This window comes from Panulirus ornatus, chromosome 24 (assembly GCF_036320965.1).
Source record: "Panulirus ornatus isolate Po-2019 chromosome 24, ASM3632096v1, whole genome shotgun sequence".
NCBI lineage: Eukaryota > Metazoa > Arthropoda > Malacostraca > Decapoda > Palinuridae > Panulirus > Panulirus ornatus.
In genome coordinates, this window is record NC_092247.1 from 6,806,114 (window position 1) to 6,831,831 (window position 25,718).

The 25,718-nt window shown below is 36.5% G+C and overlaps 1 protein-coding gene across 1 annotated transcript in view; it reads right to left on the reverse strand.

The window, feature by feature from the left end:
• Nucleotides 1-8,191: 8,191 nt before the first annotated feature.
• Nucleotides 8,192-25,718, reverse strand: part of LOC139757052 (queuosine-tRNA galactosyltransferase-like) — a 38,495-nt gene continuing 20,968 nt past the window's right edge. Inside the window, exons 6-9 of the mRNA XM_071677079.1 lie at nt 23,430-23,593; nt 15,904-16,056; nt 15,487-15,763; nt 8,192-15,256 (exon numbers count right to left, since the gene is read on the reverse strand). Of these exons, the coding sequence (XP_071533180.1) occupies nt 15,176-15,256; nt 15,487-15,763; nt 15,904-16,056; nt 23,430-23,593 (675 nt within the window). The 3' untranslated portion in view covers nt 8,192-15,175. The remainder of the gene's footprint in view (nt 15,257-15,486; nt 15,764-15,903; nt 16,057-23,429; nt 23,594-25,718) is intronic.

A 25,718-nucleotide genomic window follows, 5' to 3' on the forward strand; every position in this document is an offset into this window, starting at 1 on the left:
TTTGGTATTCTTTTTGCACAAATAGATTTCCTTGAAAATGATAGGATAAGGACACTTTTTGATGCTGAGTCTGGGTTTGCAATATTATTTGGGGGTGAAGTAATTTTGTATTGAAAGCTACTGTGATTATTTACTTTGTAATTGTCAGCTTGGGGAAACATTATATGTTTTGTATAATGAACTAAGTATTTCAGTGTCAATTATTTATCATTCAGATTTAAAACAAAAATTTTGGGGGCTAAAATATCCCTTCAATATTTGGTATTTTTTTGAGGGTAATAGATTTGCTTGATAACCTGAACATAAGTTATATTTTTCATGCTGAATATGAATCTGAGGTTGAAATGTTTGGAGGGTTCAATAAGGCCTGTAATTATGTATTTCGAGGTTCTATTATTATTCACTTCCAATGAACTGGAGAATTCATGGCTTGGGGGTGTATTATTGGACATTTTATATGGTTATAGTAAGTATAGATATCCCTGGGGATAGGGGAGAAAGAATACTTCCCAAGCATTCCTTACATGTCGTAGAAGGCGACTAAAGGGGACATGAGCGGGGGGAGCTAGAAACCCTCCTCTCCTTGTATTTTAACTTTCTAAACTGGGAAACAGAAGGAGTCATGCGGGGAGTGCTCATCCTCCTTGAAGGCTCAGACTGGGGTGTCTAAATGTGTGTGGATGTAACCAAGATGAGAAAAAAGGAGAGATAGGTTGGCAAGGTTATTTAATGTATGTATGACTCATGGTGAGGTGCCTGAGGACTGGCAGAATGCTTGCATAGTGCCATTATACAAAGGCAAAGGGGATAAGAGTGAGTGCTCAAATTACAGAGGTATAAGTTTGTTGAGTATTACTGGGATATTATATGGGAGGGTATTGATTGAGAGGGTGAAGGCATGTACAGAGCATCAGATTGGGGAAGAGCAGTGTGGTCTCAGAAGTGGTAAAGGATGTGTGGATCAGGTGTTTGCTTTGTAGAATGTATGTGAGAAATACTTAGAAAAGCAAATGGATTTGTATGTAGCATTTATGGATCTGGAGAAGGCATATGATAGAGTTGATAGAGATGCTCTGTGGATGGTATTAAGAATATATGGTGTGGGAGGTAAGTTGTTAGAAGCAGTGAAAAGTTTTTATAGAGGATGTAAGGCATGTGTATGAGTAGGAAGAGAGGAAAGTGATTGGTTCTCAGTGAATGTTGGTTAGTGGCAGGGGTGCATGATGTCTCAATGGTTGTTTAATTTGTTTATGGATGGGGTTGTTAGGAAGGTGAATGCGAGAGTTTTGGAAAGAGGTGCAAGTATGCAGTCTGTTGTGGATGAGAGAGATTGGGAAATGAGTCAGTTGTTGTTTGCTGATGATACAGCGCTGGTGGCTGATTCAGGTGAAAAAGTGCAGAAGCTGGTAACTGAGTTTGGTAAAGTGTGTGAAAGAAGAAAGCTGAGAGTAAATGTGAATAAGTACAAGGTTATTAGGTACAGTAGGGTTGAGGGACAAGTCAACTGGGAGGTAAGTTTGAATGGACAAAAACTGGAGGAAGTGAAGTGTTTTAGATATCTGGGAGTGGATTTGGCAGTGGATGGAAGCGGAAGTGAATCATAGGGTGGGGGAGGGGGTGAAAGTTCTCGGAGCATTGAAAAATGCGTGGAAGCCGAGAACGATATCTTTGAAAGCAAAAATGGGTATGTTCGAAGGAATAGTGGTTCCAACAATGTTATATGGTTGCGAGGCGTGGGCTATAGATAGAGTTGTGCGCAGGAGGGTGGATGTGCTGGAAATGAGATGTTTGAGGAGAATATGTGGTGTGAGGTGGTTTGATTGAGTAAGTAATGAAAGGATAAGAGAGATGTGTGGTAATAAAAAGAGTGTGGTTGAGAGAGCAGAAGAGGGTGTTTTGAAATGGTTTGGTCACATGGAGAGAATGAGTGAGGAAAGAGTGACATAGAGGATATATGTGTCAGAGGTGGAGGGAATGAGGAAAAGTGGAAGACCAAATTGGAGGTGGAAAGATGGAGTGAAAAAGATTTTTAGTGATCGGGGCCTGAACATGCAGGAGGGTGAAAGGTGTGCAAGGAATAGAGTGACTTGGAACAATGTGGTATACCGGGGTCGACATGCTGTCAATGGGCTGAACCAGGGCATGTCAAGCGTCTGGGGTAAACCATGGAAAGTTTTGTGGGGCCTGGATGTGGAAAGGGAGCTGTGGTTTCGGTGCATTATACATGGCAGCTAGAGACTGAGTGTGAACGAATGTGGCCTTTGTTGTCTTTTCCTTCTGCTACCTCGCGCACATGTGGGGGAGGGGGTTTTCATTTCATGTGTGGCGGGGTGGTGACAGAAAATGAATAAGGGCAGACAGTATGAATTATGTACATGTGTATATATGTATATGTCTGTGCGTATATATATGTGTATATGTTGAGATGTATAGGTATGTATGTGCATGTGTGGATGTTTATGTATATACATGTGTATGTGGGTGGGTTGGGCCATTCTTTCATCTGTTTCCTTGCGCTACCTCGCTAACGCGGGAGACAGCAACAAAGTATAATAAAATAAAATGAATAAATATTAAGTATAGAAGCATTTCATTATACTTTAATTTAAAAAAAAGATTTTATGCTAAAAATACCCAGAACTATTACCTGCAATTTGCAGTATTTTTTGATGGTAATTGATTGCCTTGAAAATGATAGAATAAGGACAATTTGTAATGCTGAATATGAATCTGGAGTTGAAATATTGTTTGGGAGTTATTAAGACATGTAATTATGTCTTTAAAGATACTGTGATTATTTGCCTTGTAATTATTAGGTAAGTGTTGACTCAGGGAAACATTATGAGCCATCTTCCCTGATTTTAAGCATAGAAGCCTTTAATTGTCAAACATTTCATTTTTTAAAACAAAAGCTCTGAGCTTAAAAATGCTTCCAATTTTTGGTATTTTTATGAAGGTAATAGATTTGCTTGAAAACCTGAGTACAAGAAATATTTTCCATGCCGAGTACGAATTTGGGGTTGAAATACTGTTTGGGGGGTCATTAAAAGGTATGTAATTGCATATTTAAATATACTGTGATTATTAGCTTCATATTTATGAGGGGAATTATTATGAGTCATTTTTCATATTCTGAAGTACAGAAACATATTTAGGCTAAAAAATACCCTCATTTTTCTTCATTTCTTTGAAAAATTTTATTTTCTTTAAAATCCTAGGTAGTGCTAGGAAAAGACAACAAAGGCCCCATTCATTCACACTCAGTCTCTAGCTGTCATGCAATAATGCCCGAAACCACAGCTCCCTTTCCACATCCAGGCCCCACAGAACTTTCCATGGTTTACCCCAGATGCTTCACATGCCCTGATTCAATCCATTGACAGCACGTTGACCCCGGTATACCACATCCATCCAATTCACTCCATTCCTTGCCCGCCTTTCACCCTCCTGAATGTTCAGGCCCCGATCACTCAAAATCTTTTTCACTCCATCTTTCCACCTCCAATTTGGTCTCCCACGTCTCCTCGTTCCCTCCACCTTTGACACATATATCCTCTTGGTCAATCTTTCCTCACTCATTCTCTCCATGTGCCCAAACCATTTCAAAACACCCTCTTCTGCTCTCTCAACCACGCTCTTTTTATTTCCACACATCTCTCTTACCCTTTCATTACTTACTCGATCAAACCACCTCACACCACATATTGTCCTCAAACATCTCATTTCCAGCACATCCACCCTCCTGCGCACAATTCTATCCATAGCCCACACCTCGCAACCATACAACATTGTTGGAACCACTATTCCTTCAAACATAGCCATTTTTGCTTTCGGAGATAATGTTCTCGACTTCCACACATTCTTCAATCTCTCCATATGTACTATTTAAGTGTGCTGAATGTGACTTGAAAAGTAAGTCTAGGTTAAAAAAATCAAGTAAATAGCATATCAATGTTAATATGATTTTACCAAATGTTATAACTAACAGATTCATGAAATACTGTTTATTTTACTTTAAATATGTATTCAGCATAAGGATTAACATTTAAGATTTTCATTAAAATCTGAAGCACTTACAAAATCTCACCATAGGTGCTATTATGTGCTGAATGCAAATCTGTGACTTAAAAAGTAATTCTAGGCTAAATGGCCAAGTAAACAGTATATCAATTTTGATAGAATTAACCCAAGTGTCATTGGCACTGACAGATTCATGAAATACCAATTTTTGCTTCAAATATGCATTCAGCTAAAAAATTAACATCTACATTGAGATTTTCATTAAAATCTGAAGAACTTGCAAAATTGAGGAAAATGCTAGGCATTTTTCTTTATTTTTTATTTTTGAGACAATCTTTTCTTTTCAATGTCACCATAGGTGCTATTAACTGTGCTAAATACAAATCTATGACCAAAAAATTAATTCTAGGCTTATTAGTCAATTAGCACATCAGTATCAATTAACCAGTGTCATTGAGATTCATGAGATGCCTTTTTTTTTTCTTCAAATATGTATTCCCCCTGGGGATAGGGAAGAAAAAATACTTCCCATGCATTCCTCAGGTGTCGTAGAAGGCGACTAAAAGGGACGGGAGCGGGGACTAGAAACCCTCCCCTCCTTGTATTTTAACTTTCTAAACGGGAAAACAGAAGAAGGAGTCATGCGGGGAGTGTTTATCCTCCTTGAAGGCTCAGACTGGGGTGTCTAAATGTGTGTGGATGTAACCAAGATGAGAAAAAAGGAGAAATAGGTAGTATGTTTGAGGAAAGGAATCTGGATGTTTTGGCTCTGAGTGAAAAGAAGCTCAAGGGTAAAGGGGAAGAGTGTTTTGGGAGTAAAGTCGGGTTGGTGAGAGGACAAGAGCAAGGGAAGGAGTAGCACTACTGAAACAGGAGTGATGGGAGTATGTGATATAGTGTAAGAAAGTAAACTCTAGATTGATATGGGTAAAACTGAAAGTGGATGGAGAGAGATGGGTGATAATTGGTGCCTGTGCACCTAGGCATGAGAAGAAAGATCATGAGAGGCAAGTGTTTTGGGAGCAGCTGAGTGAGTGTGTTAGTAGTTTTGATGCACGAGACCGGATTATAGTGATGGGTGATTTGATGCAAAGGTGAGTAATGAGGCAGTTGAGGGAATAATTGGTGTACATGGGGAGTTCAGTGTTGTAAATGGAAATGGTGAAGAGCTTGTAGATTTGTGTGCTAAAAAAGGATTGGTGATTGGGAACACCTAGTTTAAAAAAGAGATATACATAAGTATACGTATGTAAGTAGGAGAGATGGCCAGAGAGCGTTATTGGATTACATGTTAATTGATAGGCGCGTGATGGGCTATAGATAGAGTTGTGCGAAGGAGGGTGGATGTGTTGGAAGTGAGATGTTTGAGGACAATATGTGGTGTGAGGTGGTCTGATTGAGTAATGAAAGGGTAAGAGAGATGTGTGGTAATAAAAAGAATGTGGTTGAGAGAGCAGAAGAGGGTGTTTTGAAATGGTTTGGTCACATAGAGAGAATGAGTGAGGAAAGATTGACAAAGATGATGTATGTGTCAGAGGTGAAGGGACTGAGAAGTTGGAGACCAAATTGGAGGTGGAAGGATGAAGTGAAAAAGATTATGAGCAAGCAGGGCCGACCATGCAGGAGGGTAAATGGCATGCAAGGAATAGAGTAAAGAATCCAAGGCTATATATAGCCTTGCATTTTCCTCATTTTTTCATCTTCAGATTTTAATGAAAATCTGTGTAGAGATGTTATTCTATATGGTGATGAAGTATTTCGAGTCAAAACACTGCATTTCGTTATATTAAGCGCTTAATTAACACTTGGGTTAATTATACTAATATTCACATGCTGATTACTCAACTAATTATATGAATTTTTAATTTTTTACCGCAGATTCAAATTCAGCGTACTTAAAAGCATCTATGTTGAAATTATGAAGAAAATCAATTTTTTCAAAAAATTTAAGAAAAATCCAAGGCTATATAGTATATATAGCCTTGCATTTTGCTCAGATTTTCAACTTCCTCAGATTTCAATGAAAATCTGTGTATAAATGTTATTCTGTATGGTGATTAAGTATTTGGACTCAAAACACTGCATTTCGTAATATTAAGCACTTAATTAACACTTGGATTAATTATACTAATATTCACATGCTAATTACTCGACTAATTATACGAATTTTTATTTTTTGACCACAGATTCATATTCAGCATACTTAAAAGCATATATGTTGAAATTTTAAAGAAAATCCATTTTTTCAAAAAAATCAAGAAAGATCCAAGGCCTGGCATTTTGCTCAGATTTTCAACTTCTTCCGATTTTAATGAAATTCAGTGTATATATGTTATTCTGTATGGTGATTAAGTATTTGGAGTCAAAACACTGCTTTTCATAATATTAAGTGCTTAATTAACACTTGGGTTAATTATGCTAATATTCACATGCTAATTACTCGACTAATTATACGAATTTTTATTTTTTGACCACAGATTCATATTCAGCATACTTAAAAGCATACATGATGAAATTTTAAAGAAAATCCATTTTTTCAAAAAAATCAAGAAAAATCCAAGGCTACAAGCCTGGCATTTTGCTCAGATTTTCAACTTCCTCAGATTTTAAAGAAAATCTGTGTATATATGTCATTCTGTATGGTGATTAACTATTTGGAGTCAAAACACTGGCATTCTCCTCAGATTTTCTTGAAAATCTGTGTATAAATGTTATTCTGTATGGTGATTAAGCAATTGGAGTCAAAACACTGCATTTCGTAATATTAGGCACTTAATTAACACTTGGGTTAATTATACTAATATTCAAATGCTAATTACTCGACTAATTATGCGAAATTTTTAGTTTTTGACCACAGATTCATATTCAGCATACTTAAAAGCATATATGATGAAATTTTAAAGAAAATCCATTTTTTCAAAAAAAAATCAAGAAAAATCCAAGGCCTTGCATTTTGCTCAGATTTTCCACTTCCTCAGATTTTAATGAAAATCTGTGTATATGTGTTATTCTACATGGTGATTAAGTATTTGGAGTCAAAACACTGCATTTCGTAATATTAAGCGCTTAATTAACACGGGTTAATTATACTAATATTCACATGCTAACTACTCGACTAATTATACGAATTTTTATTTTTTGACCACAGATTCATATTCAGCATACTTAAAAGCATACATGTTGAAATTTTAAAGAAAATCCATTTTTTCAAAAAAATTAAGAAAAATCCAAGGCCTGGCATTTTGCTCAGATTTTCAACTTCTTCCGATTTTAATGAAATTCAGTGTATAGATGTTATTCTGTATGGTGATTAAGTATTTGGAGTCAAAACACTGCTTTTCATAATATTAAGTGCTTAATTAACACTTGGGTTAATTATACTAATATTCACATGCTAATTACTCGACTAATTATACGAATTTTTATTTTTTGACCACAGATTCATATTCAGCATGCTTAAAAGCATACATGTTGAAATTTTAAAGAAAATCCATTTTTTCAAAAAAATCAAGAAAAATCCAAGGCTACAGCCTGGCATTTTGCTCAGATTTTCAACTTCCTCAGATTTTAATGAAAATCTGTGTATATATGTCATTCTGTATGGTGATTAACTATTTGGAGTCAAAACACTGCATTTTGTAATATTAAGCGCCTAATTAACACTTGGGTTAATTATACTAATATTCACATGCTAATTACTCGACTAATAATACAAACTTTTACTTTTTGACCACAGATTCATATTTAGCATACTTGAAAGCATCTATGTTGAAATTTTAAAGAAAATCCATTTTTTTCAAAAAATTAAGAAAAATCCTTGCATTTTGTTGATTTTCAAATTACTCGGATTTTGATAAAAATCTCAGTGTATATGTTATTCTGTATTGTGATTGACTATTTGGAGTCAAAACACTGCATTTCATAATATTAAGCGCTTAATTAACACTTGGGTTAATTATACTAATATTCACATGCTAATTACTCGACTAATTATATGAATTTTTAATTTTTTTTTTACCACGGATTCAAATTCAGCATACTTAAAAGCATCTATGTTGAAATTATAAAGAAAATCAATTTTTTCAAAAAATTTAAGAAAAATGCAAGGCTGTAGGCATTTTGCTCAGATTTTCAACTTCCTCAGATTTTAATGAACTTCTGTGTATAGATGTTATTTTATATGGTGATTAAGTATTTGGAGTCAAAAAACTGCTTTTCATAATATTAAAAGCTTAATTATCACTTGGGTTAATTATTCTAATATTCACATGCTAATTACTCGGCTAATTATACAAATTTTTACTTTTTGACCACAGATTCATATTTAGCATACTTGAAAGCATCTATGTTGAAATTTTAAAGAAAATCCATTTTTTCAAAAAATTAAGAACAATGCATTTTGTTCAGATTTTCATATTACTCGGATTTTGATAAAAATCTGTGTGTGTATGTTATTCTGTGTGGTGATTAACTATTTGGAGTCAAAACACTGCATTTCGTAATATTAAGCACTTAATTAACACTTGGGTTAATTATACTAATATTCACATACTGATTATTTGACTAATTATACGGATTTTTGGGTTTTGACCAGATCCATATTCAGCATACTTAAAACCATCTATGCTTAAATTTGCGAGAAAATCCATCTTTTCAAAAAAAAAAACACAAAATCCTCGCATTTTGCTCAGATTTTCAACCTCTTCAGATTCTAATGCAAGTCAGTGTACTGATGTTATTCTATATGGGGATTAAGTATTTGGAGTCAAAAGACTGCATTTTTTAATATCAAGCATTTAATTAACACTTGGGTTAATTATGTTCACATGCTAATTACTCAACTAATTATATGTCTTTTTACGTTTTGACCACAAATACATATTCACCATACTTAAAAGTATCTATGCTGGAATTTTGAAGAAAATCTGTTGTTCCACAAAACAAATTTTGCTCAGATTTTCAACTTCCTCAGATTTTAATGGAAATCTGTGTATGGATATTAATCTATATAGTGATTAATTATCTATGTATAAAAGACTGTACTTTGTAATATTAAACGTTTAACACTTGCATTAATTATACTATTATTCACATGCTAATTACTAGACTAATTATACAAATTTATAGGTTTTGACCACAGATTCATATTCAGCATACTTAAAAGCATCTATGATGGAATTTTGAAGAAAATCCATTTTTTCAAAAAAATCAAGAAAAATCTCCATAAACATGTTATAACTTATGCTCAATACATATTTGAAGTAAAAAAAAAAAACGATATTTCATGAATCTATGTTCATGACATTTGGGGTTAATTACATTAAGACTGATGCATTTATTACTTGAGTAAATAGCCTAGAAATCCTTTTTTGGCCACATTCACATTCAGAACACTTAACAGAACTTATGGTGAAATTTTAAGAAAAATCAAATTTTTCAAAAAAGAATCAAGAAAAGTGCAAGGTACTAGCCTATGCATCTCCTTAATTACAGAAGTGCTTCAGATTTTCAGGAAAATCTCAATATAGATGTTAATTCTTAAGCTGAATAAGTTGCTGAAATTAAAAATCTGTATTTCATGAATCAATGTTAATGACACTTAGATCAATTATAATAAAATCGATATGCTAATTACTTGACTTATTGGCCTAGAATTACTTTTTAAGTATTCGCATTAAGCACACTTAATAGTACCTATGGTGGGACTGTGAAATAAACTGAATTTTTCAAAAAAAATCAAGAAAATTCATAGGATTCGGCTGAATTTTCCAAGTGCAGCAGATTTTAATGAAAATTTCAATATAAATGCTAATTCTTACTCTGAATGCATATTTGAAGTTAAAAGTCAGTATTTCATGAACCTGTCAAGTTAATTACACATGGGTTAATCACATTGATGTGCTAATTAGTTCACTAATTAGCCTAGAATTACTTTTTTGGTCACAGCTGCATTCAGCACAATAGCACCTAAGGTGAGATTTAAAGAAAATCCAATTTTTCAAAACAAGAAAAATGCCTAGTACTTTACTCAATTTTGCATGTGCTTCAGATTCAAATGAAAATTTCAATATAGATGTTAATTCTTACACTGACTTAAAGTTAAAAACTGGTATTTCATGAATCTGTCAATGAGGCTTGGATAAATTGATTAACATCCATATGCTAATTACTTAACTTATTTGCCCGGAATTACTTTTTATATCACATATTCGCATTCAGCATACTTAATAGCATCTATGGTGAGATTATAAAGCAAATGGAATTTTTCAGAATTTTTTTTTTTTTTTTTTTTTTTTGCTTTGTCGCTGTCTCCCGCGTTTGCGAGGTAGCGCAAGGAAACAGACGAAAGAAATGGCCCAACCTACCCCCATATACATGTATATACATACGTCCACATACGCAAATATACATACCTACACAGCTTTCCATGGTTTACCCCAGACGCTTCACATGCCCTGATTCAATCCACTGACAGCACGTCAACCCCGGTATACCACATCGATCCAATTCACTCTAATCCTTGCCCTCCTTTCACCCTCCTGCATGTTCAGGCCCCGATCACACAAAATCTTTTTCACTCCATCTTTCCACCTCCAATTTGGTCTCCAACTTCTCCTCGTTCCCTCCACCTCCGACACATATATCCTCTTGGTCAATCTTTCCTCACTCATTCTCTCCATGTGCCCAAACCATTTCAAAACACCCTCTTCTGCTCTCTCAACCATGCTCTTTTTATTTCCACACATCTCTCTTACCCTTACGTTACTTACTCGATCAAACCACCTCACACCACACATTGTCCTCAAACATCTCATTTCCAGCACATCCATCCTCCTGCGCACAACTCTATCCATAGCCCACGCCTCGCAACCATACAACATTGTTGGAACCACTATTCCTTCAAACGTACCCATTTTTGCTTTCCGAGATAATGTTCTCGACTTCCACACATTCTTCAAGGCTCCCAGGATTTTCGCCCCCTCCCCCACCCTATGATCCACTTCCGCTTCCATGGTTCCATCCGCTGCCAGATCCACTCCCAGATATCTAAAACACTTTACTTCCTCCAGTTTTTCTCCATTCAAACTTACCTCCCAATTGACTTGACCTTCAACCCTACTGTACCTAATAACCTTGCTCTTATTCACATTTACTCTTAACTTTCTTCTTTCACACACTTTACCAAACTCAGTCACCAGCTTCTGCAGTTTCTCACATGAATCAGCCACCAGCACTGTATCATCAGCGAACAACAACTGACTCACTTCCCAAGCTCTCTCATCCCCAACAGACTTCATACTTGCCCCTCTTTCCAAAATTCTTATATTTACCTCCCTAACAACCCCATCCATTAACAAATTAAACAACCATGGAGACATCACACACCCCTGCCGCAAACCTACATTCACTGAGAACCAATCACTTTCCTCTCTTCCTACACGTACACATGCCATACATCCTCGATAAAAACTTTTCAATGCTTCTAACAACTTGCCTCGAACACCATATATTCTTAATACCTTCCACAGAGCATCTCTATCAACTCTATCATATGCCTTCTCCAGATCCATAAATGCTACATACATATCCATTTGCTTTTCTAAGTATTTCTCACATACATTCTTCAAAGCAAACACCTGATCCACACATCCTCTACCACTTCTGAAACCACACTGCTCTTCCCCAATCTGATGCTCTGTACATGCCTTCACCCTCTCAATCAATACCCTCCCATATAATTTACCAGGAATACTCAACAAAATTATACCTCTGTAATTTGAGCACTCACTCTTATCCCCTTTGCCTTTGTACAATGGCACTATGCACGCATTCCGCCAATCCTCGGGCACCTCACCATGAGTCATACATACATTAAATAACCTTACCAACCAGTCAATAATACAGTCACCCCCTTTTTTAATAAATTCCACTGCAATACCATCCAAACCTGCTGCCTTGCCGGCTTTCGTCTTCCGCAAAGCTTTTACTACCTCTTCTCTGTTTACCAAATCATTTTCCCTAAACCTCTCACTTTGCACACCACCTCGACCAAGACACCCTATATCTGCCACTCTATCATCAAATACATTCAACAAACCTTCAAAATACTCACTCCATCTCCTTCTCACATCCCCACTACTTGTTATCACCTCCCCATTTGTGCCCTTCACTGAAGTTCCCATTTGCTCCCTTGTCTTACACACTTTATTTACCTCCTTCCAGAACATCTTTTTATTCTCCCTAAAATTTAATGATACTCTCTCACCCCAACTCTCATTTGCCCTCTTTTTCACCTCTTGCACCTTTCTCTTGACCTCCTGTCTCTTTCCTTTATACATCTCCCACTCAACTGCATTTTTTCCCTGCAAAAATCGTCCAAATGCCTCTCTCTTCTCTTTCACTAATAATCTTACTTCTTCATCCCACCACTCACTACCCTTTCTAATCAACCCACCTCCCACTCTTCTCATGCCACAAGCAAAAAAAAAATGCAAGGTAAAATATCCTAGTTGTTGCTTAATTTTGCAAGTGCTTCAGACTTCATGAAAATCTCAATATAGATGTTCATTCTTACAATGAATATGTATTTGAAGTTAAAAATAAGTATTTCATGAATCTATCAATGTTAATGACACTTTGGTTAAATATATTAACATTCATATGCTAATTACTTGCCTTACTAGCCTAGAATTACTTTTTATGTCACGGATTCGCATTCAGCACACTTAAGAGCATCTTTGGTGAGATTTTAAGAAAAAAATCAAATTTTTCAAAATAAAGAAAATGCATTTTGCTCAATTTTGCAAGTGCTTCAGATTCTAATGAAAATCTTACTACAAATGTTAATTCTAATGTTGAATACGTATTTGTAGTTAAAAATCTGTATATCATGAATCTGTTAATGTTAATGACACTTGGGTTAATCATATTAACAATGATATGCTAATAACTTGACTATTTTGCCTATAATTACCTTTTCGGTCACAGATTTGCATTCACCACACTAGCACATACTCTAATTAAGGTTTTCAAGGAAATCTATTACCCTGAGAAAAATATAGAAAAATTGCGGAGTATTTTTTTAGCCCAAATTACTTTTTGCTTTAAAACTAAAGTTTAAGATAATGAAATAATTCTCCACTTGAAATCATCATGAAAAAATTTTCATAATGCTTCCGCAGGTGACAATTACGCAATATATATGAAGCAAATAATCACAGTATCTTTAAATATGTAACTGCATGTCTTAATGACCCCTAAACTATTTAATATTCAATCCCAAATTTGTATTCAGCACAAAAAATATTTCGTAAACTCAGGTCTTCAAGTAAATCTATTACCCCTTAGAAAAATACCAAAAATTGAAGATAATAGTTCAGGGTATTTTCAAGCCCAAAACACTTTTGTCTTAAAAGTGAAATATAAGATAATGAAATACTTCTGTACTTAAATCATCATGGAATATGTCTCATTATGCTTTCCTGACCTGACACTTACCCAATAATTATGAAGCACATAATCATAGAATCTTTAAATACATACTTACATGTCCTAATGACCCTCAAACAGTGTTTCAACTGCAGATTCATATTCAGCATGACAAATTGTCCTTATTCTATCATTTTCAAGGATTGTTTCAACTGCAGATTCATATTCAGCATGACAAATTGTCCTTATTCTATCATTTTCAAGGATATCTATGACAATAAAAAAAATACAAAAAATTACAGGTGATAGCGCAGGGTATTTTTTAGCACAAAATCTTTTAAAACTGAAATATAATGAAATGCTTCTGTACTTGATATAATCATATAAAATGTCTCATAACAAATCCCCAAGCCATGAATTCTCCAGTTCACTAGAAGTGAATACTAACAGAACCTTGAAATATGTAACTAGTCTTAATGACCCCCAAACAGTATTTCAACTCCAATTTCATATTCAGCATGAAAACTATCCCTTATCCTCAGGTTTTCAAGCAAATCTATTACCCTCAGAAAAATACCAAAAAGCTTTTTGTTTATAAATTGAAATATAATGAAATGGTTCTATACTTGAAATGGTCACATAAGATGTCAATTGATGCATCCCCAAGCCAAGATTTCCCCACTTATTAGGAAGCAAGTACTAACAGAATCTTGAAATACATAATTACAGACATTAATGACCCCCAAACAATTTTTCAACTCAAGATTCTTATTCAGCATGAAAAATAGTCCTTACACTAAGGTTTTCAAGGAAATCTATTTCCTCACTCAGAAAAATATAAAAACCTGTATTTCAGCCCAAACATATACATATCAACATATACTGGTTCAGTCCACTGACAGCAAGTCAACCCCAGTATACATCATTCCCATTCACTCTATTTCTTGCCCATCTCTCACCCTCCTACATGTTCAGGCCCCAATTGTTCAAAATCATTTTCACTCCATCCTTCCACCTCCAATTTGGTATCCCACTTCTTGTTCCCTCCACCAGACACATATATCCACTCTGTCAACCTTTCCTCACTCATTCTCTCCATATGTCCAAACAGATTTAACACACCCTTTTCTGCTCTCTCAACCACACTTTTTATTACCACACATCTCTCTTACCCTTTCATTACTTAATCGATCAAACCACCTCACACCACATATTGTAATTAAAAATTTCAGGTGATCAAGTGGAAATGATGATGGATACGATAAGAATGACTATAATAAGATTTTTACGATGTTTGCATATTCATGGTGAACTGAAAGTAAAATAAGAGAATGTGGGAATTTATGCATAAATCTAGTATGACTTTAGATGAATATGAAAAATGGGTTGATTATATTGAAAATCTGCTTTAAACACTTGAAAGATATATATATAATCATAGCTTTGGCAAAATGTCTTGAGGCTGAATGAATTTAAATTGTGGACATGACAGAGTTGCCAATTGCCTGTTAAGTGTGAGGCACTGAAGGATAAGAAGTGGCACTGAAGTTCCCCACCTATGGAGACTCTTTTGTCATGGCTACTCCCTTGAGGGAGTTCCCGAGGGAATGGGTATCAGAGATACAGATGGGTAGAAAGAAAGAAATGATAGGTGTAATTCTTAAATAGAAGAATGGGTATAGAGGGTAATACAAAATCTTATACTTGCCCGATGTGGACTATCTCGTCAGTTAAAATGAAAATAATCTATACCTTCTTTTAGCTGCATTGAAACCAAGTTCTCCTCAAACACACCACCAGTCAATCCCTGAAAATGTTAAAATATTCACTATTATATCATACACATTTTACTGATTCTTCTCTTTTAAGATCTACAGGAACAGCAAAAAAATATGAAAAAAATCTAAAGAACTGAATGGGACTAATCATTCCCAAAGAGAGCAAAACATTTATATCCCATGCTTACTAACTAACTCCTGTTACAAAAAACTGAGATTAAAACTGCATCGTGAATGTACTAAAAAAGTATATTCTTACCAATTTCATGCATATTATTAAAGGTGGCTTGACTTCTTTGAAGTGAATAATTGGTATTTTTGGCTTCATTTTTCTCTTTGACTTTTCATAGGTGTAGAATGGTCCTATTTTTTTGACATCCACATCACAGAAGGCTGTCACTTTTTCTTGGTTTTCTGCTGTAAGAGATCTGTAGAATTTGCGCCCCTGTTTTCCAGCATTCCATATTGCAAATGAGTTCCAAGAATTTAAAATTCGCTTTTGTATTTCTCTTACCCTCAAGTCCCATATAGTTTGCCTGTAAAATATGGAAGATTAATCCTCTCTGGAAGTTTACATCTGTAAGTTTAAAATTTAAGGATAGACAGTATTTCATTCATTTCATGTGTTATGTTCATAATACATAAAACATATTCAGTTACATATTACATCACATACTCATCAACTGAAAATGTTGTGGCTTGAGGATGGTATCTATAGATAAGAAGTTCCTCATCGTGACGCACCACTTGACCTCCCTTCTGTAAATGGGTGAAAAAGAAAAGAAGGTCCTCTGGTGTTCCCGCTCCAGCTTCATTAAATCCTCCAACTCTGAAAAAGGACAAGCTTATTAGACTTATCTGTTACAGAAGAGTAATATTGTTCCACATTATACAGGAGTGTATAAACAGATGGCATTATCAAAACCTGTTCTATTAATACTCATGTACACAACATTATTAATGGTCTGACCTTATACTCAATATTCTACTGCGGTGGCTCACACAGATATCCCACATCAAAACTTCACCAAAGAGTATGGTCACTTCAAAAAGGAAACTATCTCATGTAGATCCACGTCCATCTCACCAACACAATTCTTCAGTGGATCCCTCTATCTTATCACAGGTCTCGTTCAGTGCCTCTTGCAGCAACTACTGGTTATTGTTTCTTCAACCATTTTTCCACATCTTGTGTCTTCACTTGTTGTTTTGTTCACCCTTCATACTATACATCCTCTTCCTAAAAATCCCATTTTATATTTGAACTCTGTGTTGTAAGCTCTGCAGTTCTATATCCAGGGTCATTTGTGACATTATGTACCATCATCCTATCCAAGTGTTCACTAAAGTTTAACTGTAAAATGATCAGCAGTCTCATGGTTGTATACTCGGTATGTAGATGAGAAAGAAGTATGGTATTCTAAATTATCAAACTTTGTGCCTAAAACTGATAGTCTGAGGCACACAAGTATATTGGGATACCCAGATCCATACATTTCTACTTAATGCAGTGTCTCCAAGAGTGAGATTAAAAGATCTTCATTCACACATTACCTCATATACATACATCCTCCAGCTATGATACAGCATAAGCTTATAAGACAAATTTCTCATGAAGCAGTGATGACTACTGTCAAAAAACTTTGAAAAATATTGTGCACATGCCTAGGAAAAATACAGATCTATAACATACATTTTTTTCAAGAATATATAAACTGTTTCTTAAAGTGCACTAAATGGTCTAAGGATTATTAAGGAAAGTTGCTGAATATGTCAAAAAATTATACAAGGACGTGAATGATAAGCTCAAAAATGCATTCACAAAGGAACACTACGTTACAGAGTGCTAAGTTACAGGAAAAGGCAGGAGGCTTTAAAAATACCCACCTTTATAGAGAGAAGAGTGAGAAGTGACCTGATCACAACCTTTAAGTTTTTAAAAAAGATCAACAATGTGGACAGTGAATAGCTCTTCATGAGATGTAGGGAGAGAGCAACCTGAGGATACGACATGAAATTAAGTAAGAAACTTACTAATAAGGGTTTAAAGAAATATTATAGATAAGATTGGTGGATAAACAAAAATGAATGACAGGATATAGTAAATCTATGCAGCATACTTGAATTCAGAAGTTTGTATGATAGCAAGGAATGTTCAAGAGATGGAGCCCCAGAAGTGTAAAACTCTTTCCTGTACAGTAAAAACAAGTATTTACACTAACTTGAGCATCAATGAGATGGGATGGGAAGGAGAACTCGGAAAGTGTTGAAACAGCTGGAAAAGACGTTAGTAGACCACAGAAGGGTCTTGATCCATACAAGCTACCGAACCCTTGAGAAATAGTAGAACCCACTAGAGATATCATATACAGATGATATCATTTCATAAGATATAAATGAATAAATAGAAACAGAAGAGCGGGGGGCTGGAAATCCTCCCCTCTCATTTTTTGAATTTTCCAAAAGAAGGAACAGAAAAGGGGGCCAGGTGAGGATATTTCCTTAAAGGCCCAGTCCTCTGTTCTTAACGCTACCTCGCTAATGCGGGAAATGGCGAATAGTATGAAAGAAAGAAAAGAAACAGAAGAGGAGTTGGTGAGCATGGTAGGTTGTTTTGATGAATCTACAAAAAGAATATTCAATTTACATGAGTAAAAGCAAGGTGCCTATTTTTAAAAGAGACTGGAAGTGTTAGTGTAATACCAGTTTAAATTATGCATGAGTTCAAATATCAGGGATTGGTAATCAATAAGGATGGCAGAAAGAGAGTCAGAGCTAAGATCAGATTCATGCAAGAACAAGAACTAGAGGCTCAGTGAGAAATGTAACAAATGGGAAGAATTTCAGGGAAGAGTGTAAACAGGGGCATATCTAGGGGAAATAGTGCCTATGGCAAGCACTGAAACTGTGCCCCTGGCTTGATTAAATATGTACATACAGTGGATGTATATAAAAATACAGACAGCATAATTATAAAATGTTGAAGAGTCAGGCCAAACTTAAATTCATATAAACTCTGAAACACTTAAAGCTAAAAATTTATTTGATCAAAACTGTAATGTAGAAGCAGTAATGCAACTGACAGTAGCAAAATATTACTATAGTTGAAAAGAAGGCGAGTTTCTTTTTTATCTCACAAAACCAAGCCATTAAAAATGGCAATCGGGTAGCATATGTCAAAAAACAAACCTGTTGCCCCCCCTCAAGTGGTGTGCCGAGGACACTTGCCATATCCTAGATACGTCACTGTAACTATTACCTTCAATTTTTGGTATTTTTCTCAGAAAATAAGATTTCCTTTAAAAACATATTATAAGAAGCATTTTTCATGCTAAATATAAATCTGGTGTTAAAATAATGTTTAGTCCTCTTTATGACACCTAATCAAGCTATTAAAGGAAGTCAATTTTAAAATATTTCTGTTCCTTTGCATCTTATTTACTGAGTATATATATCGGTAACTGAGAGCATTAAGATATATTTTTCATGATTATTTTAAGTATAGAAGTGTTTGAATATCTTATCTTTCAATTTTGAAACAAAAAGTTTTTTTTTTGAGCTAAAAAAAATACTGAATTTTTGGCATTTTTCTCAGAAAAATAGATTCCCTTTAAAAAGTCATTATAAGAAGTACTTTTCATGCTGAATACAAATCTGGTATTAAAATATCATTTAGTCATCTTTATAACATTCAATTAAGCTGTTAAATGAAGTCAATTTTAAAATATTTTCTGTTCCATGATTATTTCAAGTACAGAAATGTTTGAATATCTTGTCTTTAAATTTTGAAACAAGAGGTTTTTTGAGCTAAAAAGATCTCCTGAACTATTACCTTAAATTTTTGGTATTTTTCTCGGAAAAATAGATTTCCTTTAAAGACTCAATATAAGAAGTATTTTTCCTGTTGAATACAAAGCTGGTGTTAGAATAACGTTTAGTCATCTTTATGATATTCAGTTAAGCTGGTAAATGAAGTCAATTTTTAAGTATTTTCTGTTCCTTTGTATCATATTTACTGGGTATATATCTGGTACTGAGAGCATTGTGATATATTTTCCATGATTATTCAAAGTATAGAAGTGTTTGAATATCTTATCTTTCAATTTTGAAACAAAAGGTTTTAGGAGCTAAAAAAATACCCTTCTGGAATTTTTCTCAGTAAAATAGATTTCCCTTAAAAACTCATTATACAAAGTATTTTTCATGTTGAAAACAAATCTGGTGTTACAATAACATTTAGTCCTCTTAATGACACTCAATTAAGCTGTTGAATTAAGTCAACTTCAAATATTTCCACTCCATTGCATCGTATTTAATGAGTATGTGTCAGCAAATGAGAGCATTATGATATATTTTCCATGATTATTTCAAGTATAGAAGTGTTTGAGTATCTTATCTTTCAGTTTTGAAACAAAAAGTATTTTGAGCTAAAAAATACCTCTAACTATTCAGGGGCGTATCTAGGGGAAATTGCACCTATGGAAAGCACTGAAATTGCACCCCTGGCTTAATTAAAAATGTACATACAGTGGATGCATATAAATATATTCATATTTATCTATTTATTATACTTTGTCGCTGTCTCCCAAGTTAGCAAGGTAGCGCAAGAAAACAGACGAAAGAATGGCCCAACCCACCCACATACACATGTACATACATACACGTCCATGCAGAGCACATATACATACCTATACATCTCAACGTATACATATATATACACTCACAGACATATACATATATATACACTCACAGACATATACATATATACACATGTACATAATTCATACTGTCTGCCCTTATTCACTCCTGTCGCCACCCCGCCACACATGAAATAACAACACCCTCCCCCCGCATGTGCACAAGGTAGCGCTAGGAAAAGACAACAAAGGCCCCATTCGTTCACACTCAGTCTCTAGCTGTCATGTAATAATGCACCGAAACCACAGCTCCCTTTCCACATCCAGGCCCCACACAACTTTCCATGGTTTACCCCAGATGCTTCATATGCCCTGGTTCAATCCACTGACAGCACATCGACCCCGGTATATCACATCATTCCAATTCACTCTATTCCTTGCAAGCCTTTCGCCCTCTTGCATGTTCAGGCCCCGATCACTCAAAATCTTTTTCACTCCATCTTTCCACCTCCAATTTGGTCTCCCACTTCTCCTCGTTCCCTCCACCTCTGACACATATATCCTCTTTGTCAATCTTTCCTCACTCATTCTCTCCATGTGACCAAACCATTTCAAAACACCCTCTTCTGCTCTCTCAACCACACTCTTTTTATTACCACACATCTCTTTTACCCTTTCATTACTTACTCGATCAAACCACATCACACCACATATTGTCCTCAAACATCTCATTTCCAGCACATCCACCCTCCTGCGCACAACTCTATCTATAGCCCACGCCTCGCAACCATACTCAAACTTCAAACATACTCATTTTTGCTTTCCGAGATAATGTTCTCGACTTCCAAACATTCTTCAAGACTCCCAGAATTTTCGCCCCCTCCCCCACCCTATGATTCACTTCCGCTTCCATGGTTCCATCCACTGCCAGATCCACTCCCAGATATCTAAAACACTTTACTTCCTCCAGTTTTTCTCCATTCAAACTTACCTCCCAACTGACTTGCCCCTCAACCCTACTGTACTTAATAACCTTGCTCTTATTCAAATTTACTCTCAGCTTTCTTCTTTCACACACTTTACCAAGCTCAGTCAACAGCTTCTGCAGTTTCTCACCCAAATCACCCACCAGCGCTGTATCATCAGCAAACAACAACTGACTCACTTCCTAAGCTCTCTCATCCACAAAAGACTGCATACTTGCAGTGTAATCATAAACTGTTGATGAGTTAGGCCAAACTTAAATTTATATAAACTCTTAAAGACTTTAAGTTAAAGACTTATTTCATCAAAATTGTAATGTAGAAGCAGTAATGCAACTGATAGTAGCAAAATATTACTACAGTTGAAAAGTAGGCAAGTTTCTTTTTTATCTCACATAATCAAACCGTTAAAAATGTCAATCGGGTAGCATATGTCAAAAAACAAACCTGCTGAGTGGCGCCCCCCTTCAAGTGGTGCCCAGGGCACCTGCCATACCCTAGATATGCCACTGAGTGTAAAAGAAGCTTGTATGACAGAAAGCTTATCCTGACCCTAACATGTGGAAGTGAGACCCTCGTCATTCTAGGTCTAGGAAAAAATGTAGCTTATTTGGAAACAGGAGACCATGTAAAGTAAATAATAAAGATAAGAAAGAAATGTGGTTCTAAATCATAATTAGAAAGACATTCAGATGAAAGCCTTTTAAAAACTGGTATGGTCTTATAGGATGCAATGTTAATAAGTAAACCATGAAGACAAGAAAGAAATGTGGTACTAAATCAAGGAAAGTTGTTAGAAGCAGTGAAAAGTTTTTATCGAGGATGTAAGGCATGTGTACGTGTAGGAAGAGAGGAAAGTGATTGGTTCTCAGTGAATGTAGGTTTGCGGCAGGGGTGTGTGATGTCTCCATGGTTGTTTAATTTGTTTATGGATGGGGTTGTTAGGGAGGTAAATGCAAGAGTTTTGGAAAGAGGGGCAAGTATGAAGTCTGTTGGGGATGAGAGAGCTTGGGAAGTGAGTCAGTTGTTGTTCGCTGATGATACAGCGCTGGTGGCGGATTCATGTGAGAAACTGCAGAAGCTGGTGACGGAGTTTGGTAAAGTGTGTGGAAGAAGAAAGTTAAGAGTAAATGTCAATAAGAGCAAGGTTATTAGGTACAGTAGGGTTGAGGGTCAAGTCAATTGGGAGGTGAGTTTGAATGGTGAGAGGCTGGAGGAAGTGAAGTGTTTTAGATATCTGGGAGTGGATCTGTCAGCGGATGGAACCATGGAAGCGGAAGTGGATCATAGGGTGGGGGAGGGGGCGAAAATTTTGGGAGCCTTGAAAAATGTGTGGAAGTCGAGAACATTATCCCGGAAAGCAAAAATGGGTATGTTTGAAGGAATAGTAGTTCCAACAATGTTGTATGGTTGCGAGGCGTGGGCTATGGATAGAGTTGTGCGTAGGAGGATGGATGTGCTGGAAATGAGATGTTTGAGGACAATGTGTGGTGTGAGGTGGTTTGATCGAGTAAGTAACGTAAGGGTAAGAGAGATGTGTGGAAATAAAAAGAGCGTGGTTGAGAGAGCAGAAGAGGGTGTTTTGAAGTGGTTTGGGCACATGGAGAGAATGAGTGAGGAAAGATTGACCAAGAGGATATATGTGTCGGAGGTGGAGGGAACGAGGAGAAGAGGGAGACCAAATTGGAGGTGGAAAGATGGAGTGAAAAGGATTTTGTGTGATCGGGGCCTGAACATGCAGGAGGGTGAAAGGAGGGCAAGGAATAGAGTGAATTGGAGCGATGTGGTATACAGGGGTTGACGTGCTGTCAGTGGATTGAATCAAGGCATGTGAAGCGTCTGGGGTAAACCATGGAAAGCTGTGTAGGTATGTATATTTGCGTGTGTGGACGTGTGTATGTACATGTGTATGGGGGGGGTTGGGCCATTTCTTTCGTCTGTTTCCTTGCGCTACCTCGCAGACGCGGGAGACAGCGACAAAAAAAAAAAAAAAAAAAAAAAAAAAAAATCAAAATTAGAAAGACATTCAGATGAAAGCCTTTTAAAAAATGGTATGGTTTTTTGAGACGCAATGTTAATCATATGTTGGTGAAGACAATGGTATTACATTAAAAATACACACAAAGGTTGACACAAAGGGACAAACAGATGTAATGTAATGTGCGGACTGTTTAGGGATAGAGGTACTTCATATGAGTGTGCCAAAGCAATGATTTTTTTAGTTTGTGAATTAGACATTTTGTGGGTCAAGTCGGACATATACTTGGAGACATTAAGTGTGCAAAGTAGAAAGCCAAGAAGTACTTAGTGCAAAATTGCTTATTCATGTTAAAGTACACTGGACACGTGTTGAAGGTGTATGTAAGGCTGATCAACTCCAGACAAATACAGAAACCTGGTCTTTTCATACTCTACTGTTACTATTTCTAACCAACCCACTTAAGCAACTAACTGTGAGAGCTAATTTTCATACACTGAGTTCACCAGCTATGGAGACTCTTTTGCCATGGCCACCCTCTTGAGGGGGATCCTAGAAAGAACAGGCATCAGAAACATAGATAGATGTTAACTAGACCACTGACCTTTGAAACACATCACGATGGCAGAACCATGTTGGCATGATGACAGTGGGGCCATGTGATGTATATATCTGCATTATCAGTTGTGCTGCAGTCAGACCATTTGCCCACTCCGTGTAACGAAATGTTGAGTCAGGAGGATGACGCCTGAATCTGCTCCCAACTATCTAAAATTAGAACATCATTATTTACTCAAAGTGATATAAATGACAGAAACCTATCCGTCAATTTCTGCTTCATGCACACATGGACTACTGGCATTGTCTACAAACACACAATGTCTCCTTATCATACATAACACTTGACAATGCTTAACTCACACAGCTCATATATTTGTAACTCTAGATTTTCCTGTGGTGAGCACTATGTGCTAGCCCTGCCTTTTAGCAAAATGGTAGGAGCAGTAGATAGAAGTAAGTAGGAACATATAGGCAGGAGCATTAGGTAGAAACATTGTATGAAAATTAGGTTGGAGCCTCTGCAAACATTGCACTACAGTTGCCCTCTATCAGTGGCCTGTTAAGGGTGAGGAACTAAAGGCTATGAAGCAGCACTGGAGTTCAATAGTTATGGAGACTCTATTGCTATGGCCATCCCCTTAAGGGAGTTCCAGTTGGGAACAGGCATCAGAGATACAGAGATATAGTTTAACCTGAACTTACTTCTCCTCTTCTCTATTATTACTAACGATCGGTAAACAATATTCTTCACTGAAAGGGAGTGAACCATTTAACATCATTGAATTCATGAACAACACAGTCTCCCCCTTTTAAGAAAATACACTGCAATACCATCCACTGAAGCTGTCCTGCCATATTCCATCTTATGTAAGGATTTTGCCACTTCTTTCTTCACCAAACCACTTTCCATGACTTTCTCACTTTATAACTCCCTAACCCAAACCCCTACACCAACCACCCTCTGATCAAATACATTCGACAGTCCTTCAATATGTATATATTCATATTTATTTATATTTATTATACTTTGATGCTGTCTCCCACGTAAGCGAGATAGCGCAAGGAAACACACGAAAGAATGGCCCAACCCACCCACATACACATGTATATACATACACATCCACACATGCACATATACATACCTATACATTTCAATTTATACATGTATATACATAAACAGACATATACATATATACACATGTACATGTACGTGTAGGAAGAGAGGAAAGTGATTGGTTCTCAGTGAATGTAGGTTTGCGGCAGGGGTGTGTGATGTCTCCATGGTTGTTTAATTTGTTTATGGATGGGGTTGTTAGGGAGGTAAATGCAAGAGTTTTGGAAAGAGGGGCAAGTATGAAGTCTGTTGGGGATGAGAGAGCTTGGGAAGTGAGTCAGTTGTTGTTCGCTGATGATACAGCGCTGGTGGCGGATTCATGTGAGAAACTGCAGAAGCTGGTGACGGAGTTTGGTAAAGTGTGTGGAAGAAGAAAGTTAAGAGTGAATGTCAATAAGAGCAAGGTTATTAGGTACAGTAGGGTTGAGGGTCAAGTCAATTGGGAGGTGAGTTTGAATGGTGAGAGGCTGGAGGAAGTGAAGTGTTTTAGATATCTGGGAGTGGATCTGTCAGCGGATGGAACCATGGAAGCGGAAGTGGATCATAGGGTGGGGGAGGGGGCGAAAATTTTGGGAGCCTTGAAAAATGTGTGGAAGTCGAGAACATTATCCCGGAAAGCAAAAATGGGTATGTTTGAAGGAATAGTGGTTCCAACAATGTTGTATGGTTGCGAGGCGTGGGCTATGGATAGAGTTGTGCGCAGGAGGATGGATGTGCTGGAAATGAGATGTTTGAGGACAATGTGTGGTGTGAGGTGGTTTGATCGAGTAAGTAACGTAAGGGTAAGAGGGATGTGTGGAAATAAAAAGAGCGTGGTTGAGAGAGCAGAAGAGGGTGTTTTGAAGTGGTTTGGGCACATGGAGAGAATGAGTGAGGAAAGATTGACCAAGAGGATATATGTGTCGGAGGTGGAGGGAACGAGAAGAGGGAGACCAAATTGGAGGTGGAAAGATGGAGTGAAAAGGATTTTGTGTGATCGGGGCCTGAACATGCAGGAGGGTGAAAGGAGGGCAAGGAATAGAGTGAATTGGAGCGATGTGGTATACAGGGGTTGACGTGCTGTCAGTGGATTGAATCAAGGCATGTGAAGCGTCTGGGATAAACCATGGAAAGCTGTGTAGGTATGTATATTGCGTGTGTGGACGTGTGTATGTACATGTGTATGGGGGGGGTTGGGCCATTTCTTTCGTCTGTTTCCTTGCGCTACCTCGCAAACGC